The sequence below is a fragment of the Oenanthe melanoleuca genome, chromosome 15 (assembly GCF_029582105.1).
Source record: "Oenanthe melanoleuca isolate GR-GAL-2019-014 chromosome 15, OMel1.0, whole genome shotgun sequence".
NCBI classification, from domain to species: Eukaryota; Metazoa; Chordata; class Aves; order Passeriformes; family Muscicapidae; genus Oenanthe; species Oenanthe melanoleuca.
Window position 1 is genome coordinate 8238064 of NC_079349.1, and position 24112 is coordinate 8262175.

General features: G+C 37.7%; 2 protein-coding genes across 3 annotated transcripts in view; one reads left to right on the plus strand and one right to left on the minus strand.

Annotated features, from left to right (window-relative positions):
* PI4KA (phosphatidylinositol 4-kinase alpha) overlaps window positions 1-24112 on the minus strand; it is a 54052-nt gene that overhangs the window by 23163 nt on the left and 6777 nt on the right. The window contains exons 8-19 of one of the 2 annotated variants that reach the window (XM_056504066.1): window positions 22747-22895; window positions 22106-22171; window positions 21027-21123; window positions 20454-20645; window positions 19639-19739; window positions 18769-18898; window positions 17904-18036; window positions 17130-17225; window positions 16245-16428; window positions 15380-15483; window positions 14277-14445; window positions 12302-12352 (exon numbers count right to left, since the gene is read on the minus strand). In XM_056504066.1, coding sequence (XP_056360041.1) covers window positions 12302-12352; window positions 14277-14445; window positions 15380-15483; window positions 16245-16428; window positions 17130-17225; window positions 17904-18036; window positions 18769-18898; window positions 19639-19739; window positions 20454-20645; window positions 21027-21123; window positions 22106-22171; window positions 22747-22895 — 1472 coding nt within the window. The remainder of the gene's footprint in view (window positions 1-12301; window positions 12353-14276; window positions 14446-15379; window positions 15484-16244; window positions 16429-17129; window positions 17226-17903; window positions 18037-18768; window positions 18899-19638; window positions 19740-20453; window positions 20646-21026; window positions 21124-22105; window positions 22172-22746; window positions 22896-24112) is intronic. The other variant, XM_056504068.1, reaches the window with a different exon arrangement.
* Window positions 2559-9387, plus strand: SERPIND1 (serpin family D member 1). The gene is made up of 4 exons (XM_056504075.1): window positions 2559-3482; window positions 7122-7395; window positions 8323-8467; window positions 8853-9387. The coding sequence occupies exons 1-4, from the start codon at window positions 2600-2602 to the stop codon at window positions 9042-9044; spliced, it is 1494 nt and encodes a 497-aa protein (XP_056360050.1). The 5' UTR covers window positions 2559-2599; the 3' UTR covers window positions 9045-9387.

Sequence of the window (24112 nt, forward strand, 5' to 3'; positions counted from 1 at the left end):
TCTAGGTATGAGAGCCAGCAGTACTTCAGCAAAACCTTACATAAAGCCAACTTTGGATGCATTTGTAAATCAAGGGAGATTAGTCATTGAAAAAGGAAAAGCATGAAAAAAATCTCTCTATTATAATAGAATCAGTCTGAGTTTCAGCTGGTGAACAACACTACAGTTAAAAGCTGTTTGTGCAGTGGAAATCTTTGCACCAATACAACCCCAGCTGAAGAAACCCCATCACAACCACAGAGGCCTCAAAAACACATTTGCAATAAGGTGCTCCCCCTGTCCTCCATTTCAGCACAAAGCAGCAGTTGAATGGCTCTTCCTGTCATTAACAGTCAAGTTTATGTGCGTGCTTGACTTTGAAACTTTACATACACACCGATTTTTGCTCAAAGACCTTCCTCAAAAGGGAACAAGTACCCGCAAAAAGTACTTCAACAAACAACAGAGAATTCAGCAGAGAGCACTAGGCAAGGGAGGGATTTTGGCTGACGAAGTAAGTTTAGCAGTGTTTGGTTTAGAGAATGTTTACTTTGGGAGATACACAAAAAACCAGCGTCAAAGTTCAGATTTAAACCCTGCCGTTCCCTTTACTTGAGCTTTTCAACACATCCTTCCCGTACAGTGGCTTAAAGGTAAGCTTCATTTACCTCTCCTGTTATTTTGGGTAGATCTCACCAAAGACATACATGTTGCAGAGAAGGGGGGTGTTTTGCCTGTGTAAGTGCAGCTGAGCAATAACTGAACTTTGGTGAAGACAAGAAAATAAAGTTAGGAATACAGAGAGCAAATTCTGCTGTGCCAAGAGCAGAAAATGTTTATCAATGGTTACCGGACAGAGTATCTCAGCCCTAAGGGCCTTACTTCTGGGGGCGGGGAAAAAACAAATGAATTTACGGAGAAACAATAAGAAAAAGACTGACTCTTGATGTCCAGTCACAGAGTAAAACAATTCCATCAGCATCTTATATGGATCCTTTATTTTTGCAAAACCATGTATTCTTTTATATGGGAGGATCACCTAAAATGGTTTTAGGATTTAAAGCAAATTAGTCTGGGGGAGAGTTTCAAAAATTAATCTGTCAGCTCAGTTATTTCAATCCTGTTACAACATGTTTGAAAATATTTTCCTTCAAGGTTTTATTCACTGATATACAGGTCAGTGAACAGGTACAGGTATGTGAACCTTTATACTTTACAGAACAGCTCTCTTTCCTAATTTAAAAAGCACTTTAATCAACATCTTAGTAAGATTTTTTGTTTTAACTGTATTCAGTATTTTGTCCTGTATTATATTGTAAATAACTATCTTTTTACTCAACTGAAATTAACTTTATAAGTTCCTGAAATAATTTTATAGTTAAGTCTGAGCAAAACTCAAGGCCTAACATTCAGACACCCATGCAGTTTCAGCTGACAGATCTAATGAACACCTACATTTTGATCTCTGACTGTCGTAGGAGGGAATTACACTTTTTCATATCTTTTTAAGATCACTTTAGTTACCGCACCCAGTATTATGGTGAAAAGTCTCTCAGACCTACTTCTTTGTAGAGGGTTTTACAGCCAAGTAAATCTGATGAGTTCTCTCCAAAGATATACTGAAGAAAATTCTTGATTTTAAAAATAATTTAAAAATTCAACAGTCCAATATTCAGTAGATGAAGAGATTAAGCTTCCCTTTGAAAAATGCAGGTTCTACTTAAAAGTATCCTCAAACAAAAGAGGTAAGGTTACAAATCTTGAACTGGGATCAGAGCAAGCCTAGAGAAACAACGTTCTGAAGGGAGCTCAGAGAGACTCACAACACAAAGAAAACAGTGTTCTGCAGTGCCACACAAAAGTGAAACAAAACATAACTAAGCCAAAAACAGAATCAAGCCAATCCATTACAAAGCGGCAGATGAGGACAGAAAGGGTGCACAGGCATTGAGTAACACATCCCAGTAAGGCCCTGAGCAGGCCAGGACAGACATTTATGCCCAACATTTTCCCCACTACCGCCCCACTAATGGTACTCAGTGCAAATACATGTCTTACAACATGCCTAGATTGCCTTTATTCACCAGATTGATGCCTTGCTTTTCCAAAATACTCCCACAAAACTTCAATTTCTGTTGTAGCTACAGGATGTTTGTTTTTCAAATTTTACAGTACATCTCAGCCTTTTGGTATGCTCCTGCAGGGGATTGGATAAGGAGTTCCTCTTCTTCCTACCAAGCTCAAATCTTCAAACTTAACTTCACACTGTATTTTCAGCACACACTATTCACACAGTTAGTGGACAGTTAAAGTGCAACATTTTAAAAGAAAGAGTCCCACATATTTTGGGTAATGAGTTTGTAACTGTTGAAGTATGTCAGTAATGACTATTTGTATGGGAGGAGGTCAACCAATTCTTTGGCAGGCTGGAGGCATTGTGTAAGCAAAACAATTGCCAGTAAAACAGACTTATCCATCTAATTGACATCTGTTCCACTAAAAAACAGTGCTGTTGAACACGGTAACTATAGATCTTCTGCTGCTACATAAATCAGCATGGACCTAAAATTAGGGAATAGATAACTAAAATTCAACTACCCTCGACCCTCTCAACTGTGTTATGCTTTCTTCTAGGCTTTCACCTATCAGAATGAAGCTCCTGTTTCAATTGCTTGCCCTTGCTCTCATCATAACCTCCACATCTGGTGGAGTCAAGGACGTCACCGAGCACTTTGAAAGCCTTAAAGGTGCACAGCCACATGAAAACGGGACTTATGTGCCAAACCTACCACTCGAGTTCCACAGAGAAAACACCATCACTAATGACTTAATTCCTGAAGAGGAGGAAGAAGACGACTATCTAGACCTTGACAAGATACTGACTGAAGATGACTACAGTGATGTTATTGATGCTGCCCCACACATGGTTTCTGAAGTTCAGCAAGGAAATATTCTTGAACTATTCCATGGTAAAACCAGAATCCAGCGCCTCAACATCCTCAACGCAAACTTTGGCTTCAACCTTTACCGCAGTGTGGCAGACAAGGCCAGCTCTTCAGACAATATTATCATGGCTCCTGTTGGTATTTCCACTGCAATGGCAATGATTTCCCTGGGTCTGAAGGATGAAACACAGCAGGAAGTGTTATCTGTTCTTGGCTTTCAAGATTTCATTAATGCCAGCAGCAAATACGAACTCATGACTGTTCACAACCTCTTCCGCAAACTCACCCATCGGCTCTTCAGGCGCAACTTTGGCTACACACTGAGATCTGTCAATGATCTTTATATTCATAAAGACTTTTCTATTCTCAATGATTTCAAAAACAATATGAAAACATACTACTTTGCTGATGCCCAACCAGCTGATTTCTCAGATCCCAGCTTCATAGCCAAAACCAACGAACGCATCTTGAAGCTGACCAAGGGATTGATAAAGGAAGCTCTTGAGAACATAAACCCTACAACACTGATGATGATTCTTAATTGTCTTTACTTTAAAGGTAAGAACCTGTTGTTTGAATCTTAGTGATGGATTTTCTCAATTTGCGAAGCACTGCCATATGTGATTAGCAATCCCAGACAGAACTTAAGTCTAATGTATACTACTAAAATCCTACTGAGCCCCTTGTTAGGAATCTGTATTATTAGCCCATTTTTTGCCTGTTTCTGTAGCACAATGATGCTCTGAAGTTAGTAGGTATTATATATATAGAGCAAATGCTTACTACTTACAAAACTTAATGACTCACAGTGAGACAGAAAACTAACATATGAATGCAGAATAGCCCCAGAAAGCATAAACTTTGTAGAGGTATCAGACGGAGAGGTATAGATGCATATGCAAGTCGTTAGTCACGTTCAGTCCTGGTGTCACTGAAATGGTACAGATTGATTTCAGTTAAAACACTTAACATCTCTGAAGTACTCAGGACTTACACAAGCAACTACAAAAAATTTCAACTTGAAAGAAGCAATTTTTTAATATGATCAGAGTGTGATCCTTGTCAACAAGTCCATACAGGGGACCTAAGAGAATAATCAAAACACTGTTCTTCTACAATTAAAACCAAACACATTCACTACATAGAACATTTCAGTTGATTCAGCATGAATGGTCTGCTGATATGAGCTCCTTCATGTATTAGTAAAGGCTGAACAGTTAAAGAGGCTTGAAGTAAAGACTCTACAATATATTCTTACCATAAACCCTTATTTTCAATGTCTTCACATTTAAACTAAGAGTAAGATATCTGCTTCATATTGAAAGTTTGTTAGTGTTTCAACAAACTTTTAAAATTGTATTAAATGAGCGAGAGGTGGGAAGTGCCAATGAAAGAACTGAGGGTAAAAGGAAATCTGTTACTGACTAATTAAGATGAAAATCGGATGACGATTACTTAAAACATGGATAAGGAAAGACAGATTAGCCCAAAAATATAACAGTGTTTGCAGTACAACACACTACTTTCCATAACTCATAAAGGAGTTTATTTTTCCCCAGTAATGTCCCTGCTTCCAGGAAACAAAGGCCTCTCTTACATTTATCATCTCAGCAGGTTATAGAAGCAACATTCCTATAAATATAAATGTACCTTTTCCCACTGACTTGCAAGGAATTACTTCCGTGAACAATGCCACTTATCCCTAAAAGAATCTGAAGCAATCATTAACATAAAATCCAGATAATCTCCTATTCTTAGGAACTATCCAAAAAGCACTTACTTGTATCCTTGACTACATCCCTGATGATCATATCATACTAAATAGAGGGCTTTAGTGCCTGGTAAACCATCCTAAGGAAAGGACCACACAAAGTGAAACAGGTACTTTTTTTTTTTTCATAATTAGTTGGAATTTGAAATACCCTTTTGTTTCACACTGAAATTATTAAATACTTGTGCCATCTCAAAATAACAAAAACACCACAAAAATAGACAGCTGTGGTACTGGAACTCTTGAGTCATCAAGATCAAAAAGATTTTAGGGTTTCTCATTTTCCCATGAAGTCCTGTTAGTCCAAATTGCCTTGGTGCCATCTGCTGAAGGCTGTAATTTCTAACCTTCAAAACAAAGATCAATTCTCTACTGCTCCCATTCTTTTGTCTTACAGTGACAGTCTCCTGGGAATTCTACTTTGAGTGGAACTGAACTTTTAAAAGCAAGTTCTGCTCCTAGGTTTCTTACCTTCCCCACTACTCCTAACATGCCAAGTTTTGTCCACATCTTTCCATTTGCACTGTTTGTACCACTGCAGAAAAGCTCTGTAAAGCCCTCAGAACTAAGAAACCTATAAATATTTTCAGATAAACAGAGATGCTCAGTACAAGTGAGACTGAGTAGTGGGATTCTTGACAAACACTGTGAGGTTTCAAGCCCCTTTTTTTACTAAAGACCACCAAAAAACTATTGGAAATTATTTATCTTTGTAAGAAACATATTTTACCAAAATAATATATATAGATATATTATCTTGATAACACATACATATATATATAATATCAACATAGTATGTATAGATGTCCAGCCTACCCCCTGTTTGGCACAGCTCTGAGTAATCATTTATGAGCCTCGTACCAAGTAGGAGCCGGTAATTTTAGCCATGGCAGTTTTGGTAACTGACAAATGTTGACAGGTCCAAAACGTCCTGATTTTTTTTTGAGATTCCAATCACAAATACAAAAGAGGAGTCACTCAATGGAGACAACACCTGTTACCAGAGTCAAAAAAGTCATAAAGAGCCAGCTGGTTTCAGCTGCCACACAGCTCCTGCTGGGGATCACTATTCTACCCCAAGACAAACCCACTTGAAAAGCTGAATCCAAGAAAAATGTTGCCCAGCACCTCTCTTTCACTAGGAAGAGCTGATTATATCTCCCATCCCTCAGTGGATGGCAGTGCTGCTGGAGCTGCCCTGGCCCACAGCAGCCCCATGTCATTGGCCAGCTGGAGTCCTACATCTGTGAATTCTGCTCCCTGAAAAACAGCCAGATACTGGGTTTTCCTTGGAAGTGAGAGTCTTTGTTTGGGAATAGCAGAATCCATTTTACAGCGCATACCTTTCAGACTATTAACCACAGTCTGATCACCCCTCAAACTGATGGTTCCCATCAGTCTGACATGTGCAGGAACTATTAGAATGAAAGTCGGACTTCAGGCTTTTCTTATTCATAGTAAATCTGGCAAAGTCAGACTAAGGAACCAATTAAGGTTATATTGTAGGCTATCCACACAGTCACAGTCACATTCCTCACATACTTGCTTGCCAAAGATGACTGAAATTCCCGAGTTTTTACAGGAAATACTGGTAACCCTATTTCCACTATAATATTCTTGCTTTGTCTGCCCCTTAAGAAATTATGTTTATTCCAGAGCCACAGTTCTATAAAAAGACCAGCAGAATACTGCATCTAAAAAACGTTTTTTCAAATAGTCAATAAATATTTCTGGTATCCAGAATATCTCCACACAAAAAAGCTTCAAACCCTGATGGCAAAGCTTTCTGGCCTGCAAAATGTGTTGGACTGCATATTTGAGCATAAACCTGCCAGATTTCAGCACATCTACAGGAGCCTGTTATCACATCAAACTGGACCATAGAATTAAGCAGTTAACATCCCAACTCTTCAGATTAAGGCAGAAAATGAGCCATTCTGAAGGACTAAGGTAACATAATGCCTTCAGCACAACATCTTTTATAATTTCATGCAAAATTGAAACCAGCCCTCGCTTAGCTTGATACACCACTAACGTTCTCCAAATCAGAACTGGATTCAAACATCACATCTCTCAGAAAATACAGCTGGGTCAGGTGTTTCACTAAAGGCAAACTCTTAAAAATATTCTGCATCTGTTTAAAATTTCCAGGTCCCTCATAGGGAAAAATAATACACACCAACCATATTCTAATTTCTCATCTGTGTTGTCCTGCTTTTGTAATTCAAATCAGACAAATGTTAAGTTAGAAAAGCCAAGAATTTTTAAGCCAGTCTAAAATCTGTCTTCTAATTCAAGCTTCACTGAAATCAATCTCCTGCAGTAACTCCCAATCCACATGACTCAAAGGTTAGTAAACCTATTCTGGGAACATTTCATTAACAGCCACCTTGGGGTTTTATCTATCTTCTGTATGGTATGAGCAGGAACTTGGGAGAACAAGTTTCCGGTGGAGATGACGGTGAAGCGGAGTTTCCGGCTGAACGAGAAGCAGACAGTGAAGGTGCCCATGATGCAGACCAAGGGCACCTTCCTGGCTGCTGCCGACCCTGAGCTGGATTGCGGCATCATCCAGCTGCCCTTCGTGGGCAACATCAGCATGCTTGTGGTGCTCCCACACAAACTGGCTGGCATGAAAGCCCTCGAAAAGCAGATCACTCCCCAAGTGGTGGAAAAGTGGCAGAAGAGCATGACAAACAGGTATCTGCTGAAAAGCACATCTTGTAAAGCCTTAATGTATTTTCTCAATGAGACTGATGAGAGTAAGTAAAGCATGGAGAGGATAAGAGATTTTGATAAAAAATGTGAAATCCAAAAAATAGATTTGGTGAACTTAAAATCAGGACTGATGATCTCTCAAAATTTAATACCATCAAGAAATCAAGGATGATTGAGGTAGAAAATGTAATGATGTTTCAAAATTCTTTCTGTTGCGTATTTAATTACATAGATTTAAAGAAAACGTTCTTACTGATATAGTTTACAATGAGAAAGAAAAACAGGACTGTAAAAATAACAGATTATTCTGCACCAAAAATCTTGGTCACATCAGCCTACGTTCAGTTCAGCACTGAGCATTTCAACAGAGCTGTGTGTAAAGGAACACATTCCATAATCAACAAAGGACATCACAGTTATGGGAGAGGAAAAGTAATAAAGCCTCCCTTGAGGAAGATGACAGAGTAGGTGTATCTGTCTTCAAATTTGATAAAAAAAAGATGATTTGATGTGCTGTCAAGGAATTCAACCTATTTCTGCTGTACACAGTAAGTGACAAATCTCCAGCTTAGTACTTCAGAAAATCTGACAGCTCAACACTTACTACAAGCATGCACTGAGCTGCTCAAAGTCATGTACCTTATACACATAAATAATGCAAATCATTATAAATGAAATATCAAATTGACAAACTTACAGTTTTCACAGGGGAATTAACTTTTTAAAGCATAGTTTTAAAAGTCATGATGCTCAAGTTTTGAAAGCAAAAGTACAGTTCTGTATATCTGTGTCCTGCTTGCTAAAGACAGCAAAAAATCCAAACCACAACAGGTCTGTAAAGCAAAATCGTGAGTCATGCACATATATATCTGCTCAATGATTTTTCCTTTTTGTGTTTATTTTTACTAGAACAAGAGAAGTGGTTCTGCCTAAATTTAAGTTGGAGAAGACTTATAACTTGATTGATTATCTGAGATCCATGGGAATAGAAGAACTGTTCAATGGAAAAGGCGACTACTCTGGTATATCAGAGGAGAAGGTCACCATTGACAGGGTATTTACTCCTCATTTCACCTCCTCTCTGATCAAACTCCATCACCCAATAACATGACAGCTCAGTAATAATATTACACAGTAACCCAGAACAATATTTTTCCTCATCTTTTCTGGAGGACATAGGAGGGAGAGCTGTGGGTTTGTCCCTTGTCTATTCACATAATGAAGCACATGTTTAATTAGATGTCAAAAGCACTAAGAATGCTGTGGTCAGCCAGGAACAGGCTTCTCCACAGAACAAACCCTAAAGGCTTTTGGTGCTGTGTAGAGTGACCAGCAAGGGTGTGGGACACAGAGTGGGGAAGGCTGTGAGCACATCATTCATGTACTTAGGAGAGCCTAAATTTCTCTCATTTGTTTTCCTGTTTTGTTTGTCTGAACAGTTCAACCACCAAGGCACAATCACAGTAAATGAGGAGGGCACAGAGGCTGCAGCAATAACCACGGTGGGGTTCATGCCTCTCTCCACCCAGATCCGCTTTGTCGTGGACCGCCCCTTTTTGTTCCTCATCTACGAGCACCGCACCAGCTGCCTCCTGTTCATGGGCAGAGTTGCCAACCCAGCCACATTTTAAAAGCAAAGAAGACCCTCCTACACATGGGCTGTATAATTATATGTTAAAATACCAGTATCATAAAGGAAAAATTATTATCCTATTAGCCAATAAAAAAGTCACTGGTATAAAAAGAAGACATATTATCTGCCGGTAGTTTCTCATGAATGGACTCACGGCAGTAGATAATTTGACTGCAATGTTAAAAGGTTAGTGCCATGTATTGATACAAGTGTATTATTAGAAAAAAAAAAAAAAAAAAAAAAAATCACAAAGTAACTTACACTTTGTGTTTTGCAACAGTGTATAAAATGTAATCAATAAAGTATTTACACTATCTGGAGTCTTGAAATTTAGCTCTAAATTTGCGATAGGATGTCTGTTTGTGATAAATAGGACTAGGAAAATCCTGAATACCTGACCAGCCATAGATACCTAAGTCTCTCCTGGGCATTTTACACAATCTAACTTCAAACAGATCAAATGTCTCCATTCCTTACTTTGCTTGCAACATTTAATATTCAGTAAATACTCACAATGTGTATTAACATTCAGACTGATGCACACAATGAGCCTCATGGACCACTGTATCAAGTAAGAGAAGACAGAAATGTCTTGGAGGAACGAAATACTGAGAGACTCACTACTTTTCACTGATCTAACTTGTATTGTTTCAATACTTCCTCTGATCTTCATCGGTACAAGATATCAGAATTAGGCAGCCTGGTAAATGATATAAATATCCTCAGAATACCCTTTAGAGGGAAAGCAGTCAGCAAAATGCTCTTTTCACTGGCTCAATATCACCTAGATCTCTCTAGGAAAAAAGCCACTTATAGTGATCATTCTGTTATTATTCCAGTGCACTTTCCATACTTGATTTAATGGACAAAATCTTTCAATTCAGTGCAAACTTTCTGAATCATTCTGTTCAAATGTGTCACATTTGAAAATGAGAAGATTTACCTATACTCTGAATATCACTGTCTACCTGGTACAAGGAACAGAGCTGCACCATACATTCAAATTATTAAATACAATAAACCTACTCACCTTTGTATACCTTACTTTGCATCATACCTTTTAAAAAAAATGTGCCGCATAATCCAGTGAGAATATTTTTATTACTTTTTGCAGTATCAAATACTGTATCAATCTACCTATATGCATTATAATTTTGTCTTATGTTAGCAAAACCACACAAATAACCTTTAAACCAACAGTTACTTTAAGAGTTATGAATTTTCTTAAAAAGGCGTTTTTCCAGTATTAACTTGCTGATTTAATTTTGCTTTTACATACTGCTGTATGTTATTTTGCATCTACTCCAATTATATGCTCCATACACAAAACTTTTCAACCTGTCAGCCAGTGAAATAGTGGTATTAGATGATGATGAATGATGAAGAGCTGATTCTGAATAGGAAACTCAGATCTTTCCCCCTATTCCTGTCTTTTAAGTCCACCATGTGATAGATGATTTGCAGTACTGGAAGTGCACAACAGAAATCATTAATATTCATATACACATTTTATTGTTTTATCTGTATTCAAAAAGGAAAGCATACACGAAATGAAAAGCATATGCAAAAGATTAAATATTCATGCCCTAGGTTTAATTAGTTTATCAATGATTGAATGAGCTGGAGCATCTGCAATATGGATTTTTGGGACTTAAGTAAAAGACAATTATTCAAGGTAAAGAGGTCAAGCAGAAAAAGCAAATCAGCTACTGCTCTAAACTCAAGATCTTCATACATTGTGCAAGAAAGTCAAATATTTGCTTCAACAACCATAATGTAACCATTAACTCTTGCTTCAGATTCTGGCACTATCTGACTGCATTTAAAGGTCACATTGGTTAAGAAAAATGCAGTTATCCCTGGCTATTCAGAACAAATGTACCTTCAATAAAAATTTGAAACAGAAAAGCACTTTCATAACTTTTACATTAAGTCCCAAATAAGCACTAATGTTCTCTCAATATGCAAGGAATGGCCCTGCTTTCACTCAAATCAGCAAAAACATCATTGACAGCTGAAAAATGCCACCCACTAGAACAACTCAATGCTGGACTAGCTGGCTCATGCAAAAACTGAGCAACTGTTGAATAGCAGTGATCCAAGACATTTATAAACACATTTCTTTAAAGTTATGAACTGGTCCTTGTGATCACTGCTGAATTTGAGGAGGGCTGATGTAAGAAACCAGTGGAAGAGATATGGAAAGGAAAAGAACAGTCCTCTGATCTTTAACTAGTGCTAATTTTAGACTCTTCTCTTTGACAACCTTCAGTGAAGAGGCTTGAGGGGGTAGAGTATGAAATGAATGTTTTTTTCCTGCCTGTTAATGGATGTGCAGTACAAACAAGTTACAAGCAGGCATACCTACTGCAAGCATGGGGTATGTTTTTCCCTTTTGTCCCACCAGCAGGAAAAGTTTCACAGAATAATTCAGTTTCAGGAGGGAAACAAGCAGCATGATGCCTTTTGTCCTTCAGGAAGTTTGGCTATGGATCTTCTAGATGTGACTTTTTTTTTTTTTGTAAAAGCTACAGCAATTAGGCAACTAGCCCTACTGACCTGGTAACACACCTTGGATGTATCAAATTTTCTGTTGGAGATCTAGGTCTACAATTTTTTCCTGAATTAGCACTTCTACTTTATTAAAATAAATGTTTTTCCCCCAGAAAAAAATTACATCCAAGAGTGAACACAAATATGCTTCAGAATAAATGAGTCTGGCATGGACATCAGTGTCCTTGCACAGTCCCTAAAATGCTTTCAGCCTGACAGTCAATTCTCATTTCAGAAGACGAGGGACACTTACTCCCTTCTTTATCAATGATTTTTTTTCCTTTTAAGAAGAAGAATTCACTTTGCTGCCAAACTAAGATGTATTTTTCACTCAGTTTCTATTAACTTCTGTTTTTCACTTTTCCTCAGGCCACAGATATGTGCTGCTTATTATACTGCATGCCAAACACTATTCTAAGTAATATTCCCTGCAGTATTATTTAGCTCAAGAATCTCCTGAATTCCTGGCTTGAAACAATCTAACCCTGAATCAAAAAGATTCTTTATTTTTCAGAGATTTGTCATTATTAATCAAATGTTTCCCTCCTTTAGAGCAAGGTGTATCATTTTACAGCAATTATTTTACAGATGGTAACCTCTGCCCTAGCAGTCAATCAAAACCATTTTGCTTGAAATTGCACCAATATCTTATAAATGTGAGAAAAATTATTGTTTACAACAACTCATCCATTGGATACTCACCACAGCAATAACAGGAATAAGCACACCCAGGTTCCCTGCACTACTGGAGGCCTGGACAAGAAAAACGAAATGATCAAAACATCTACAAAAGTATTTCTAAAGTATTTGCTATAAGACATATTTCAAGCATCAAACATTACAATTACAAATCTGTATCTTGCAAAGACATGTGCACAAAGTGGTCAAAAGAGCACCCAGGAAATCCACAGTACTGAACACACCCTGGAATCTTTTAACAAAGCTTTTCAGGTTTTCCTCATAGACATATTGAAGGGATTTTTTCGCCTGTCAGCACACAGTATGTAAATATTCAATAACTTCTAGAAAAATGATCACATTAAATGGGTGGCCTCAAACAAGTATCAAATGTTTACCAGAAGTTTCATTTTACAATAAAAATGAAGCCAAAAATAACAAGCCTGTAAAAAGACAGGATTTTCAAGAATTTATTTAAGCAGGAGGAGCAGCTCTTTCCATTGAAATATAAGAAGCTAAGGAAAATACACATTTCCTTCCACTTTTCAGGACTTCTTTAATTGCAGCTATACAAGTGTGTTTGCTCTTGGCCAAGTAGAATATTTAAGAATTGAAAACATTCACTGAGCACATCATTTCCCACCTTTTCTGATCAAGCAAACAGTGATGGCACAGACACCACACTGAGACATCTAAAATTTTTCCCAACCTCCCATATTTCTCCACACTGGATTTGGGAAAGAGGAAATGCTCCAGCTCCTTACAAGAGAGACACTGCTGGCCCCACACAGTTGAGCCAGGGAAGATGTGCTAACAGGGTACAGCTTTGCATGAACCAAAAGGAAACCATTTTAAATAGTAAAAACAAAGAAGGAAATAAGAGAGCAATAGAGAAACAAAGCCAAATAGCCTTCAGATGAACCAATAATGGCACAACCCAACAAAAACAAATTTCAGTTATCTTTCCTGGAGAGTAAAGATAAAGCAAAGCAAAAGATGGGTCTTAAAATATTTTTGAAGGGAATAAAATAATAAAACAGAAGACACTCTGAGGGGTAGGGACAACTGGAAAAAGTCATCATGTTTTTTTGTTAACTTCAGGACAATCCACTCACTGCACGTGACTCACTGCTGCAGAGTCAGAGCAGAGACACAAACTGACTGAAATAGCCAGAAGCCAGCAGAACTACACAGTTTCTGTAGAAAACCCACTTTTATAGTAGCATTTTTTGTTTAAAGAAATGAAGTATCAGCCTCTTTATAATAACACATGGCACTGAGGGTGAAGAAGATGAATGACTTCCATTCCTGGCCATACTCAGCACACCATGTCAACTGTCAGCAAGAGCAAATAAAAAAATAAGGTATTTTTTCTTCTCCTCACAGACATCACTTTTGAATTGTTGAAAATAGAACAAAAAAGTTACTGAACATTTTAATGGTTATCAAGCAAATGTTTGTGTGCCGAGAAGAAGAGACATAGGCAAACTAACAAAGAAAATCTTGTTTTTACTTGGGAAGCACAGCATGTGCAGCGTTTTGCCCTCTTTATCTCTTCTTGAAAATGAAGTCTTCAGAATACTTTCATGACTTGTACTCTGCATTGAGTGAGAACTGCTCACAGGATCTTAACACTAAAGAAACACTGCCTCCTAGCTCAATCCATCTGAAATCTGTCATTTCTCCATTTGCAGAATTGCACAGCTTTCAGTCAGTGCAGCAGTTTGTCTCCCAAACTGATTCCAGAGCATCCCATGTTTCCCCTTTGCAGCTCTGCTTCTGACACTCCAATTCAGGCAGTCTCAGCTGAACTGCAGCTATCCCCTGTTTTATCTGGGACACTCCACATGGATCAGTCAGGAATCCTAGACTTGCAGTCACACTCCATGACCAGAACACACTCTCAGGCTTAGCACAGCGTGGGTTTTCCCTGTGTGTTTAGCAGTGCCACCCACACAAAGCACAGCTGCACAAAATTACAAACCAGTGCATAGCTGACCTTCAGTGCTGGTCCTTTTTCACTTGCTCTCTCACTAGCTCTCTTTCCTTCCAGCCCAAGCTGAACAAACAGCTCCAGTAAATTCATCAGCAGCTCATCCACGAGGTGCTCTACCTGGATGTTGGCAGCGATGTTGGCCAGGGCATTAATGACTGCCAAGGAGCAGTGCCTGAGGAGAAAGAACAGTTATGAACAAGCAATTCCTCAGGTTTTATATTTTCAGTGCTTTCTTCATATTAGAAAACTCTTCATAGAAACTCTTGTAATAAGGCTACTGATATATTTTCACACAGTCTTCTTTCTTGCTGTTTTTATGAGCAGCACATCACTTTACTGACAACTGAAAAGCAGCTGGTATTTAAGTGAAAAACTATTTTTAAGTTGTGTCTTTAAAGGATGTTCCATTATGATGTTGTCATGGCCACAAGGAAAGTACCTCCCTGTTGCAGACAAAAAGCAGCCAAGGACAGTGTTTCTGTTTTGGAAAGCTCTTGAGCAGAAGAATCAGAACTCCTATCAGCTGTCGAACCCGAGATTGTATAGTCAAAGTATGTACTGACAAGAACAGTCCTCCCAGCTACTCCCATTCTGCATTAAAAGGTCTCTAGCCTATCCTAACTACCAACAGAGCCAGTGATAATCCTTACTTCTAGTGGGGATAATAATGCGTAAATTACATACCAAGAATTAAATTGTTAATGGTTTGCATTTAATCCATAACAAGTACTGGGACGATGTTAAAAACAAACCACACTCTCAGCGTTTCTGGGCTAAGAGATTTAGTAATTAATTACTGCAATTTAGTAGTTAATTACTGTAATTACAGGTAACATAAGTCATCAATGTCAATTGTCTTTCACTAACTCTGACTCCTTCCAGAGGTAAAAATTATCAATGCTACCTGTAGTGAAAAGCATTTTCAGGAATCTCTGCATTTTGAAGTGCTATTATTTTTAAATTAACGTTTTTCTTTTTAACATCAAAGAACAGTACAATTTACAACCTTGTAATAAAACTTGATAGTGGGAAAAAGTGAAAAACCCCAAAGCAGCACAAAAATTGAGATCGTTTTCACACAATTATGAGACACAGCTAAGTGTTACCTGTATCCATGGTCCTTATAGTCTTTTGTGGCAGAGTAAACAACTGAGCTTGCTTTAACACTGATTTGTTGAAATAGATTCCACACCTCACCATAAATGTATTGCTGCAAAAAACCAAAACCAAATCCCTAAGTAAAGCTTATTGAATACAATCTCTCTAAAGAACAGCCATGTAAAATACTCTAGGTATTACCAAGTTCTTCAGATAGGTGTGCAGCCACAGCCTGAGCAATGGTTTCAGTTTCCATGAAGTAAACAAAGTACAAAGTACAAGTGCTTTTGTGAATGTTTTTGATTGATCAAATTTTAGAAAATTTATTATGTTCTTTAATTCTGCCTTCCTAATGGGAACATTTTTTTCAGGCTTCTGAGTTATGACAATTAATTGCTTGTTCAGAGGCACAAATAACATTTGGAAAAAGTCAGTTAATTTTTGTATGACTAAAGAAGACAATCTTCCATATTTTTAAATGCATGAACCTGAAAGACTTTGAACGTTAATTACTGATTATTATTATTATTATTACTATTATTACTGAAAAGAAAATACTCTCCACTTATTTGTGACAGGCCAAGTTTAAAAACTTAATAACTTTTGAAAACATTGAGCTTGGTGAGCTTTATAGTCTTTTCTTAAATACTACTTATTTTCTATGGGGATTCATCTTCTTTACAGGGACAACACTTTACACATTATCACAGCTTTTGTTTTCTGATATCACAAAGACTGTACAAGTGTCTACCTGTGGTGAAGAAAAGAGAAGCCTTAAAAGCCTTCTGCAAATGCACTTTCTAAAATACATTTCCATTTAACTAAAGGAAAGAGATCATAAACTGGTATTCTCTTGGCCAATTCTTTCCTTACATTTCCAGTGATGACCAAACAGCCAAGCTGATCAATGATGAGTACGTCAAGATGAGAAGGTGGCTGGCAAAACTTCTGCTGTAAGATCTGCAGGATGGGTTCCATCATTTTTGGGGTGTCCCTCAGTGCCACTGCAATGTGCCCTAGAGCACGAATTGTGTGGTCAGGAATCAAATGAGCTTCCCTGTTAGGAAAACAAACAAAAACCCCAACGTGAAAAACGCAACTGTCCAACAGTTATCAAGACCTCAGTTACATTTCACATAAGTAACAGTTCCTATACTAAATATAAACATCACTACCAGCTTTAATACTGCCAGTCTATACATGCCCAACATTGGAGGATACACTTGCACAAGTTGATTTTCAAAATAAAAAATAACCTCTCCCAAACTCATTTTTGAAGAAATCCACACTAACCCATGAACAAACTATTCTAAAAACAACAGTGAAAAGAGGCAAAAATGATGGGCAAAATACTAAGACAGTCAGACCAGCTACTACAGAACCTCCTCCATGAGACTTCTTGATTGGTGAGTCTCTTAAAAGCAGAGCAAAATGAAGTAAGTGACAAGATGTGTCTAGCGATAAAGGGCAGCTGAAGATTAAAGAAAGCAAGCATCACTCAGCTAAGGACTCAAAACTGGCTAATATTCACCAAAGATTTGCTGATTCAATCAGCTAAAGTTGAATCCATACCTCTCTCAGTATGAAAACGGGCTCAGCTCTGCAAAGACTCGGCATGGGAAGATCTTGACCCTATGCACAAGCCCATTACCTCAGAGACATTTACTTCTAAAATAATGGTGACAGTACTTATATCTTAGAGTAAGTCTCAGATTCACTGAGTGGAGGAAAAACTGTTTTTATGACTGACAGACTTACTTATCATTCTCCTGAGAGATGTACAGACGGTTGGATAAACTGGCAAGAAAGGCCTCAACAATCACTGAATCTATAGTCAAGCCAGCTTTCAAGCACCTGGAGTAACAATGGACAGAAAAAAACATAATGCATCAACAAAACATATCACTTTTAACTACTGTAAATGCATGCCATCTATATATAAGGGAAGCAGGTTTTATACTGAAGAGTAAGAACTGATTGCCAAGGAACACTGCAGACACATTTCAAAAAATGAGCCGAGTTTCTACTTCTGCTTTCTCCACAAACAGGGATAGGACTCTGCAATAAGGTAAATTCAGAATCCACTGCTTTGAAACTTTAATTCATTGTCTCTAACCACCAACTGTGTCTTCCCTCTAGCTCTCTGTAGATGTCTAAGAGGGAAGAATAATCACTGCCCACACAGGTGTGTGACAATCCTTCTGTTACAGGAGGCTCACTCAATGTGATAACCTAAGCTGAAAACAAACAAAAAAAAAAAACCTACTGAATATCTACAAAAACACCTACCTACTGAAAATGGTGACTAGCAGATGTGGGAAGCAAAACAGTAAGACTAAATTACGATTTTACAGTTAGGACATGAACAGAACCAAGAGAAGCCTGAAGGAAAACGAAGTCACGACCAAACAAGGCACAAAGACTTCATGGCAAGCACAGAGCAGAACCTTCTAAATGGGAACAGTACTTTCCTGTTAAGCATGGTGCCAGGTAAATGGCCCTTGTCTAGCATGGTGCCAGTCCCCCTCTTACCTGCAGATGTTGTCTATGGCAATGTCACGCAGCTGCTCATACATGGATGGCTGGCCTTTCTTGCCAGGCATCACATTCAGAGTGGACTCTGAATGCTCGTTGGTGACACTAATCTTGATGTCATTCCCACCTACTAAGAACACAGGAGTACAGATTTCAACACCACTTGATGAGCTATACAAGCCACTACCACATTTAACTATTACTAAATTATTATTCCTAAATTTAACCACTTACTACTTTACTGTTTTGCTCTAGCATTACAATACTGTTTCTGCATCGGTCACTAAAGTCATTAAAATTGAACATTTTTCTTCTGGAAATCATAACTCAATATTAAAAAACAACAACAAAAACCTGCCATATGCCAAGACAGTAACACAGCTGGAGCAGAGGATGTGTATGGGGAGTGTGAGGAACGTGACCTAGTTCACTGTGGAGAAGAAGCAGCTTTGGACAGGCCCAGTGGCTGCCTCCCAAACTGCAAAGTAGGCTACAGGGCAGACAGAAGCAGCCTTTGTAGGAGAATTAGACACAACAGCCACAACTTGAAACAAGGGAGGCTCCAACTGGGTATGTGATTTCTTTTCCCTCACTATGAGGATAATTACGCACTGGCTCTCCTGCAGAGTCTCACTCAAGACAGAAGTGCTCCGTGTCAGAAGAGATACAGCAGTTCTACTGCTTACCCTTAGATATACTTCTACCAGAATTTCATTTGCTTCCCTTCTCCACACCTCCAAAAAAAAGACAATTCCATCTCCATTTCTACTTACAGCTGCTTTGCCACAAAATACCAAAAAGTATGAAAAAGACACAAAAGTTGGAAAACAATCACTCTGGAGCATAGACTTTTTTCCTTTACCTGTGTGATACTGGCTGTGATATTTGTAAAGTTTCACAAGCACTGGGGAAGGTATCACAAGAAAGTCTCTCAGTGAAGGATTGACAGAATGAACCACAATAGGGAACCTCTCACACAAACGACCCAGACCCTACAAAGGAAAAAAAAAAAACAAAAAACAAGACAAAACTTTAGAATAACATAGCACTGTTTTTATTTCTTGAAGCTTGCAACTTCAGCTCAAAACAAACAAACAGGAAACAAAACAAATCCTACATAGCTTTGAGACATTAAATTTTTAGCAGAAGATTGAGACATTTTAAGTCTCTAACTATTTTAGGTTATTCTAGAGCATGCCATATACCACTCAAGCCTTGCTGCTCTCTTCCTGGGTGCTTTCACAGGAGTTACATGAAATGAACTGCACTCTCCAAAAATAAAGTTACCATACAAGTTGCAACATTCAAAGGAACCTGATAACTTACTACTTATGTGGTGGAAAACATCACATTTGTAAGACTGGATAAGTGGCCAATAAGAAGACAAAAATTAGAATAACCAAAGCTTAATCTAAAACCTCAGTGACCTGCCAGTTCCAACATTTTAACTATTTGTGTAATGGACTAAGAAGCTAAATAGTTCAGAAATTAAATACTGGTTAAAAAAAACCCTCATGAATATTATTCTTGAAGAAGTAGCTGAGCCAAGAAAATTCTAAAAGAAGTTCCTAGTTTTCACACCAGATCTCTGAAATCCAAATGTAGAACACAGTGATGGAAAGTAATAAAAATAGCAGATAGCCTTCTAGCAACATGTGAAACTCGCCAAACTCTCATTCACTGATATGGTGAGTAATTACAGCAATGAATGACAAATACTGTAAAGACAGACCTGCAAACAGCAAATAAGCAGTGGCAAGTGAGCAATTATAACTTTGCTTGAGGTTTTTGACTGCAGCTTCTCTGATAACTTGATGCACAGGTTTTCTGCACCTTAAAAAAAAAAACAACAGAAAAAATTATTTTTTATTTGCTATTAGGCTACACACAACCCAGTGCCCACTGGAATTTCTAAAATAATAGAGAGAATTTATAAGCTTCAATCTTATTGTATAAGATTTAGTGCTGCTTCTGCAAAAATAGTTTTAGAAACTTAGAACCTGCACCAAACAGCTCTGCCAAACACTGTGACTGAAAGAATGACAGTACTTAAAGCTGATTTTAAGCACACTTCATACTGAACAGAAGTAAAATATTGCAATGTCCAAAGGAAAAAAATCCTTCACATATTCAGCAGATGTAAGATTTATATAACAAGAAAATAGAGAAAAAGTAAGAAAGCTTCCCAGACCTGCTAGCAATGAAGAAAAAACATTTTCTTTAAAAGAACCACTGAGAAATATTTAAGACATTAAGAGCAATAAAACACAAACTAGAAAATAAATATCTGCATGCAATTCAGCATTTATAACATCCCCCAGAGATAAGTAATAAGAAGTCTCTGTTTTCATTTCTATAAAGAGATGTCTAACTACCCAGTCAACTAATCTGACAACCTTTTGATGGAAGTTTTACTCTTGTATTCTAAAGTAAAAAGTATTCCACCAAAATTCAGTATTTCTCTGATCACCATCTACTCCGAAAGTATTTTTACAACTTAGAACACAACAAACAGACACTGCAGAAACCAAAGAGCATTTTTCTTACTTTGCTCATCTTTCACAGCCCACACCATGAGATCCACACAGGCAGCATTGGCCTGACAACGCAGTTTCAAAGGGCTCAGCTCGTTGTGCAGTCGATCCACATCGTGGAGGATTTTCTGAAGTTCTGACTGGCTGCTGTTGAATTGCTCCAGCACAAAATCATGGATTTCCTTTACAAATGAGTTGGGAAGGTCTAAAGAAAGAAAAGGAAACAACATTATACTGGAAGGATGGAAGTCAGTATATCAGAATAACAGCATATATTAAAGTCTTTGCTGCATTATAGATGACATTATTTAATCAAGTTTATATCCTTATAGATAAATACCATAACAAAGTCCACCAGTGAACAGACAATTCAAATGCCATCTATTAATCCTTTTAATGGTAGTCAGAATATTTTTCTACTTTCATAGCACCTTTCTGATATGTAAACATTTCAAAACACAAATTTAGTACCATAAGTAGAGTTCCCAGGAAATGAAGACCCAATGCTCAAGCACTCAATACAAAGCAGATTATATTTGTGATCCTAAACATAATGAAGGGTAAATTAAAAAAATAAATACTATACCTTTCATATAGTATAGTGTGTCTCTCAGCATTTTAAACTGAGCAAGGTAAAGAGGGTCACTGAAGGTTTTGTAATAGAGATCTGTACTAGAACCCGTCTGAAAGAGAAAAGAAGCAATCTGCTACATTCAAAAGGAAGTATTTTCTATTATACAAGTAAATAAATCCCACTCCACTTCTACAGTGAAAAACAAGTATATAAAACAGGTACAAGAAGTAACCTTACAGCTTTTCCCCCTCTACTTCTTTTAACAAAAGAAGAAGTATAGCCATTCAATGCATTAAACAAAATTCAGTCGCTGCTTGATTTGAAGAGCACATCTGCATCGGGGCTAAAAACAAATCAGAAAAAAAGGGAGGGAACTCAAAACTCTCATTTTACAGAGATGGCAAAAAGAGAGGCTGAAGTTGTCTCCACTCAGGCCTACATTTTAAACATGGCAGTGCTCGATGGGAGGCTGAGAGCAAAGCAGAGTTACTTCTGCACACATTTCAGCACACACCCCTTTCACCACAGCTTTATGCCCTGAGGAAATGAGGCAAACTCCATAAAATGTGGTGGAGGCTGTGACAGAACTGCACCCAGGGGAGGGGAGAACAAGTCCTTGTTCTGAAACAAGGACTCACAGACCTAAAGAACCAAATCTGCCACCTCTGAAAGTCCATGAGCTGCAACACTGACAAACTCATAGAAACGGCACCTACAAGAGCAGCAGTCATTTCCAACCACAAACTCAAAACAACCAATGCATTTCATATATGTGAAAAAATACAATTTTAATGCATATGCAAGAAAGACCTTAACCTATAGTAAACCAGTTTTGGGCAACCAATGCTGTAATTTATTAGGACAACAGAAGTAATGTAAGAAAATAACTCTTTCCTCCTACGTCAGTGAAAAATATCACCCCTCTTCACCATTCTTACACAGTCCAAGGCTAGATTTAAACCACTAAAATAACTGTTCAAAAAGGAAATTTGTATCATTTTACAAAGGCATACCTTACATAGCTAATTTTGCAAGTAATAAGGCAAAAAAAAAATGAAGTCATTAAAGGAGGAAGTCATTAAAAACCATACCTCTGCAACTTCAGCTAGAACTGCATCCAAGGTCTTCAGAAGAGAATCCCCAACAATCTGCTTCACCTGTGGAGGGAAAAAAATCAAACTAAAACAGGATGCTTCCTGTTAGTGACTAGATAGGAGGAGGGCATCATTTAATAAAATCTTGCTTATGCACAGAAAACACAAGTCACTTCACTACTAAGCCTCAGATGAAATTAAGGCTGCAACAAGAACATTTGAGCCTCTCTGCTGTTCCAGAATAGCTGATGCCAGAAGAAGACAGGGTCTGCAGCTCCTGTCACTTGTGTGAATTCCCAGCAAAACCTCCAGGAAGTCTCATACTCACAGCAAAACCCAATCTTCTGTTTCAGCAATTAGCAGTATGCAGGTTACAGCAGAGACTCAAGCAAGGAGCAGTTGATATAAACTTAATTTTACTTAATTTTCCAAATTCTGCATGGTTTATATGAGAGCTTTTCAGGAATGCTATTGAAGCATGACACTAAATGCCATAAAAATAAAATTACACAAAGCTTGAGAGACAAAGGCTGTCATTTTAGTTGCAATTCTAAAAGCTTAAACTTAAACTGAATCTATTTCTAGCAAATATCTAAAACACAGTGTCACTGCAATCCTCATAAGGACTCATCACATACCATGTTCAACAGCTGTCGGAGCATTTCCAGTGGGATGTTAAACTCTTTATTGTTAATACCATTGAAGAGAGGAGAAACTGAAAAGCTGGAGCTGATTGTGGAGAAGTAATAATCAGGATCCAGTGCACTACCATCAGGAAGATATGAACCTGATCAGAAAAAAATAACAGAAATACAAACTTGAGGAGAGAAAGGATGATAACTTTCTTTAATGGAAACATTTAGCCACTACAAGAGAGTTCTTTCTAATACAGTCTTTAACTTGCCAGAGATGCATTTCAGCTCTTCTACTGGTAAATTACAACAGAAAACTATGCTACAATTGTCATTAGAATTTTACTATCACAACAGAGAATTCATTAAAGTAACTTGTGCCCATGTCAGAGATACTTCTGACAAACTTTTCTACACTACTGATGTGCAACTACCTGAAAACATTTGTAAATGCCTTTAGACCAGAAGCACAGAGATGCAAAGAACAGGTCAATTCAAAACTATCTTGCAAGGTTTTCCCCTATATTAGAAGAAATGAACACATGGCACAGTGTTCATCTTAGAATAGGCACCAAATCACCATAGCAATTTGAAAGCAAAGAGAATCAAATTATTTTTCAGAATCAAACACTCTATTAAGCAAACAACTTGCTCAGCAAACTGCTCTTGGTTCTCTCTCCTCTTGAGAAATTACGTCTCATGCTTTTCTGAAGTGCTCAGCTGGCTGTGCTAGAGTAATGTTCTTGTGATTAACAGGCTTTCAAGCAAGACTATTTATCAACAACAACAACAAAAAAGTCCTCAGTTCTTTTTAAGGTGTTAGCCTTGGCCAGAAAAAAATCCAAGGTCACCACTCATCTTCTTCAGAAGGCAAGACTATCACAAACTATATCAACAGAAGTTGACTACCTGAAATATTTGGTGGAAATTAGTACTGAGAATAAAATCCTGACTGGAATAATCATAACCCTACCAGAGAGACAACTAAAATAATTTTAAAAATTTTACAAAGTTGTCCACTATTCACCTACAGATTTAAGATTATTTCTGCTCTACTACAATAGTACCTCTCTAACCTGCAGCCTTTGGGGTTTGTTTATTTTTTTAAAATTCAAACCAGGAAGACCACAACATTGAAGAATACATTGGCTCAACACAGTAGACAGAAGATAAACAGGTTTGTTCCTACATGGCAATTTAAGAATTACCCTGCAACCCCATTATATGACTGAGGAAGAGATGCCTCTAGAAATAGCATTGTGAAGGAAAAAGAAAGTAAAGTGGAAGAAATTAATTTAAGCCAGGGCTTGAGAGAGGAGAATGGCCCAGAAACAGAGAAATCCCAAACCGTTAAAAACCTGAAAGGGCCAAA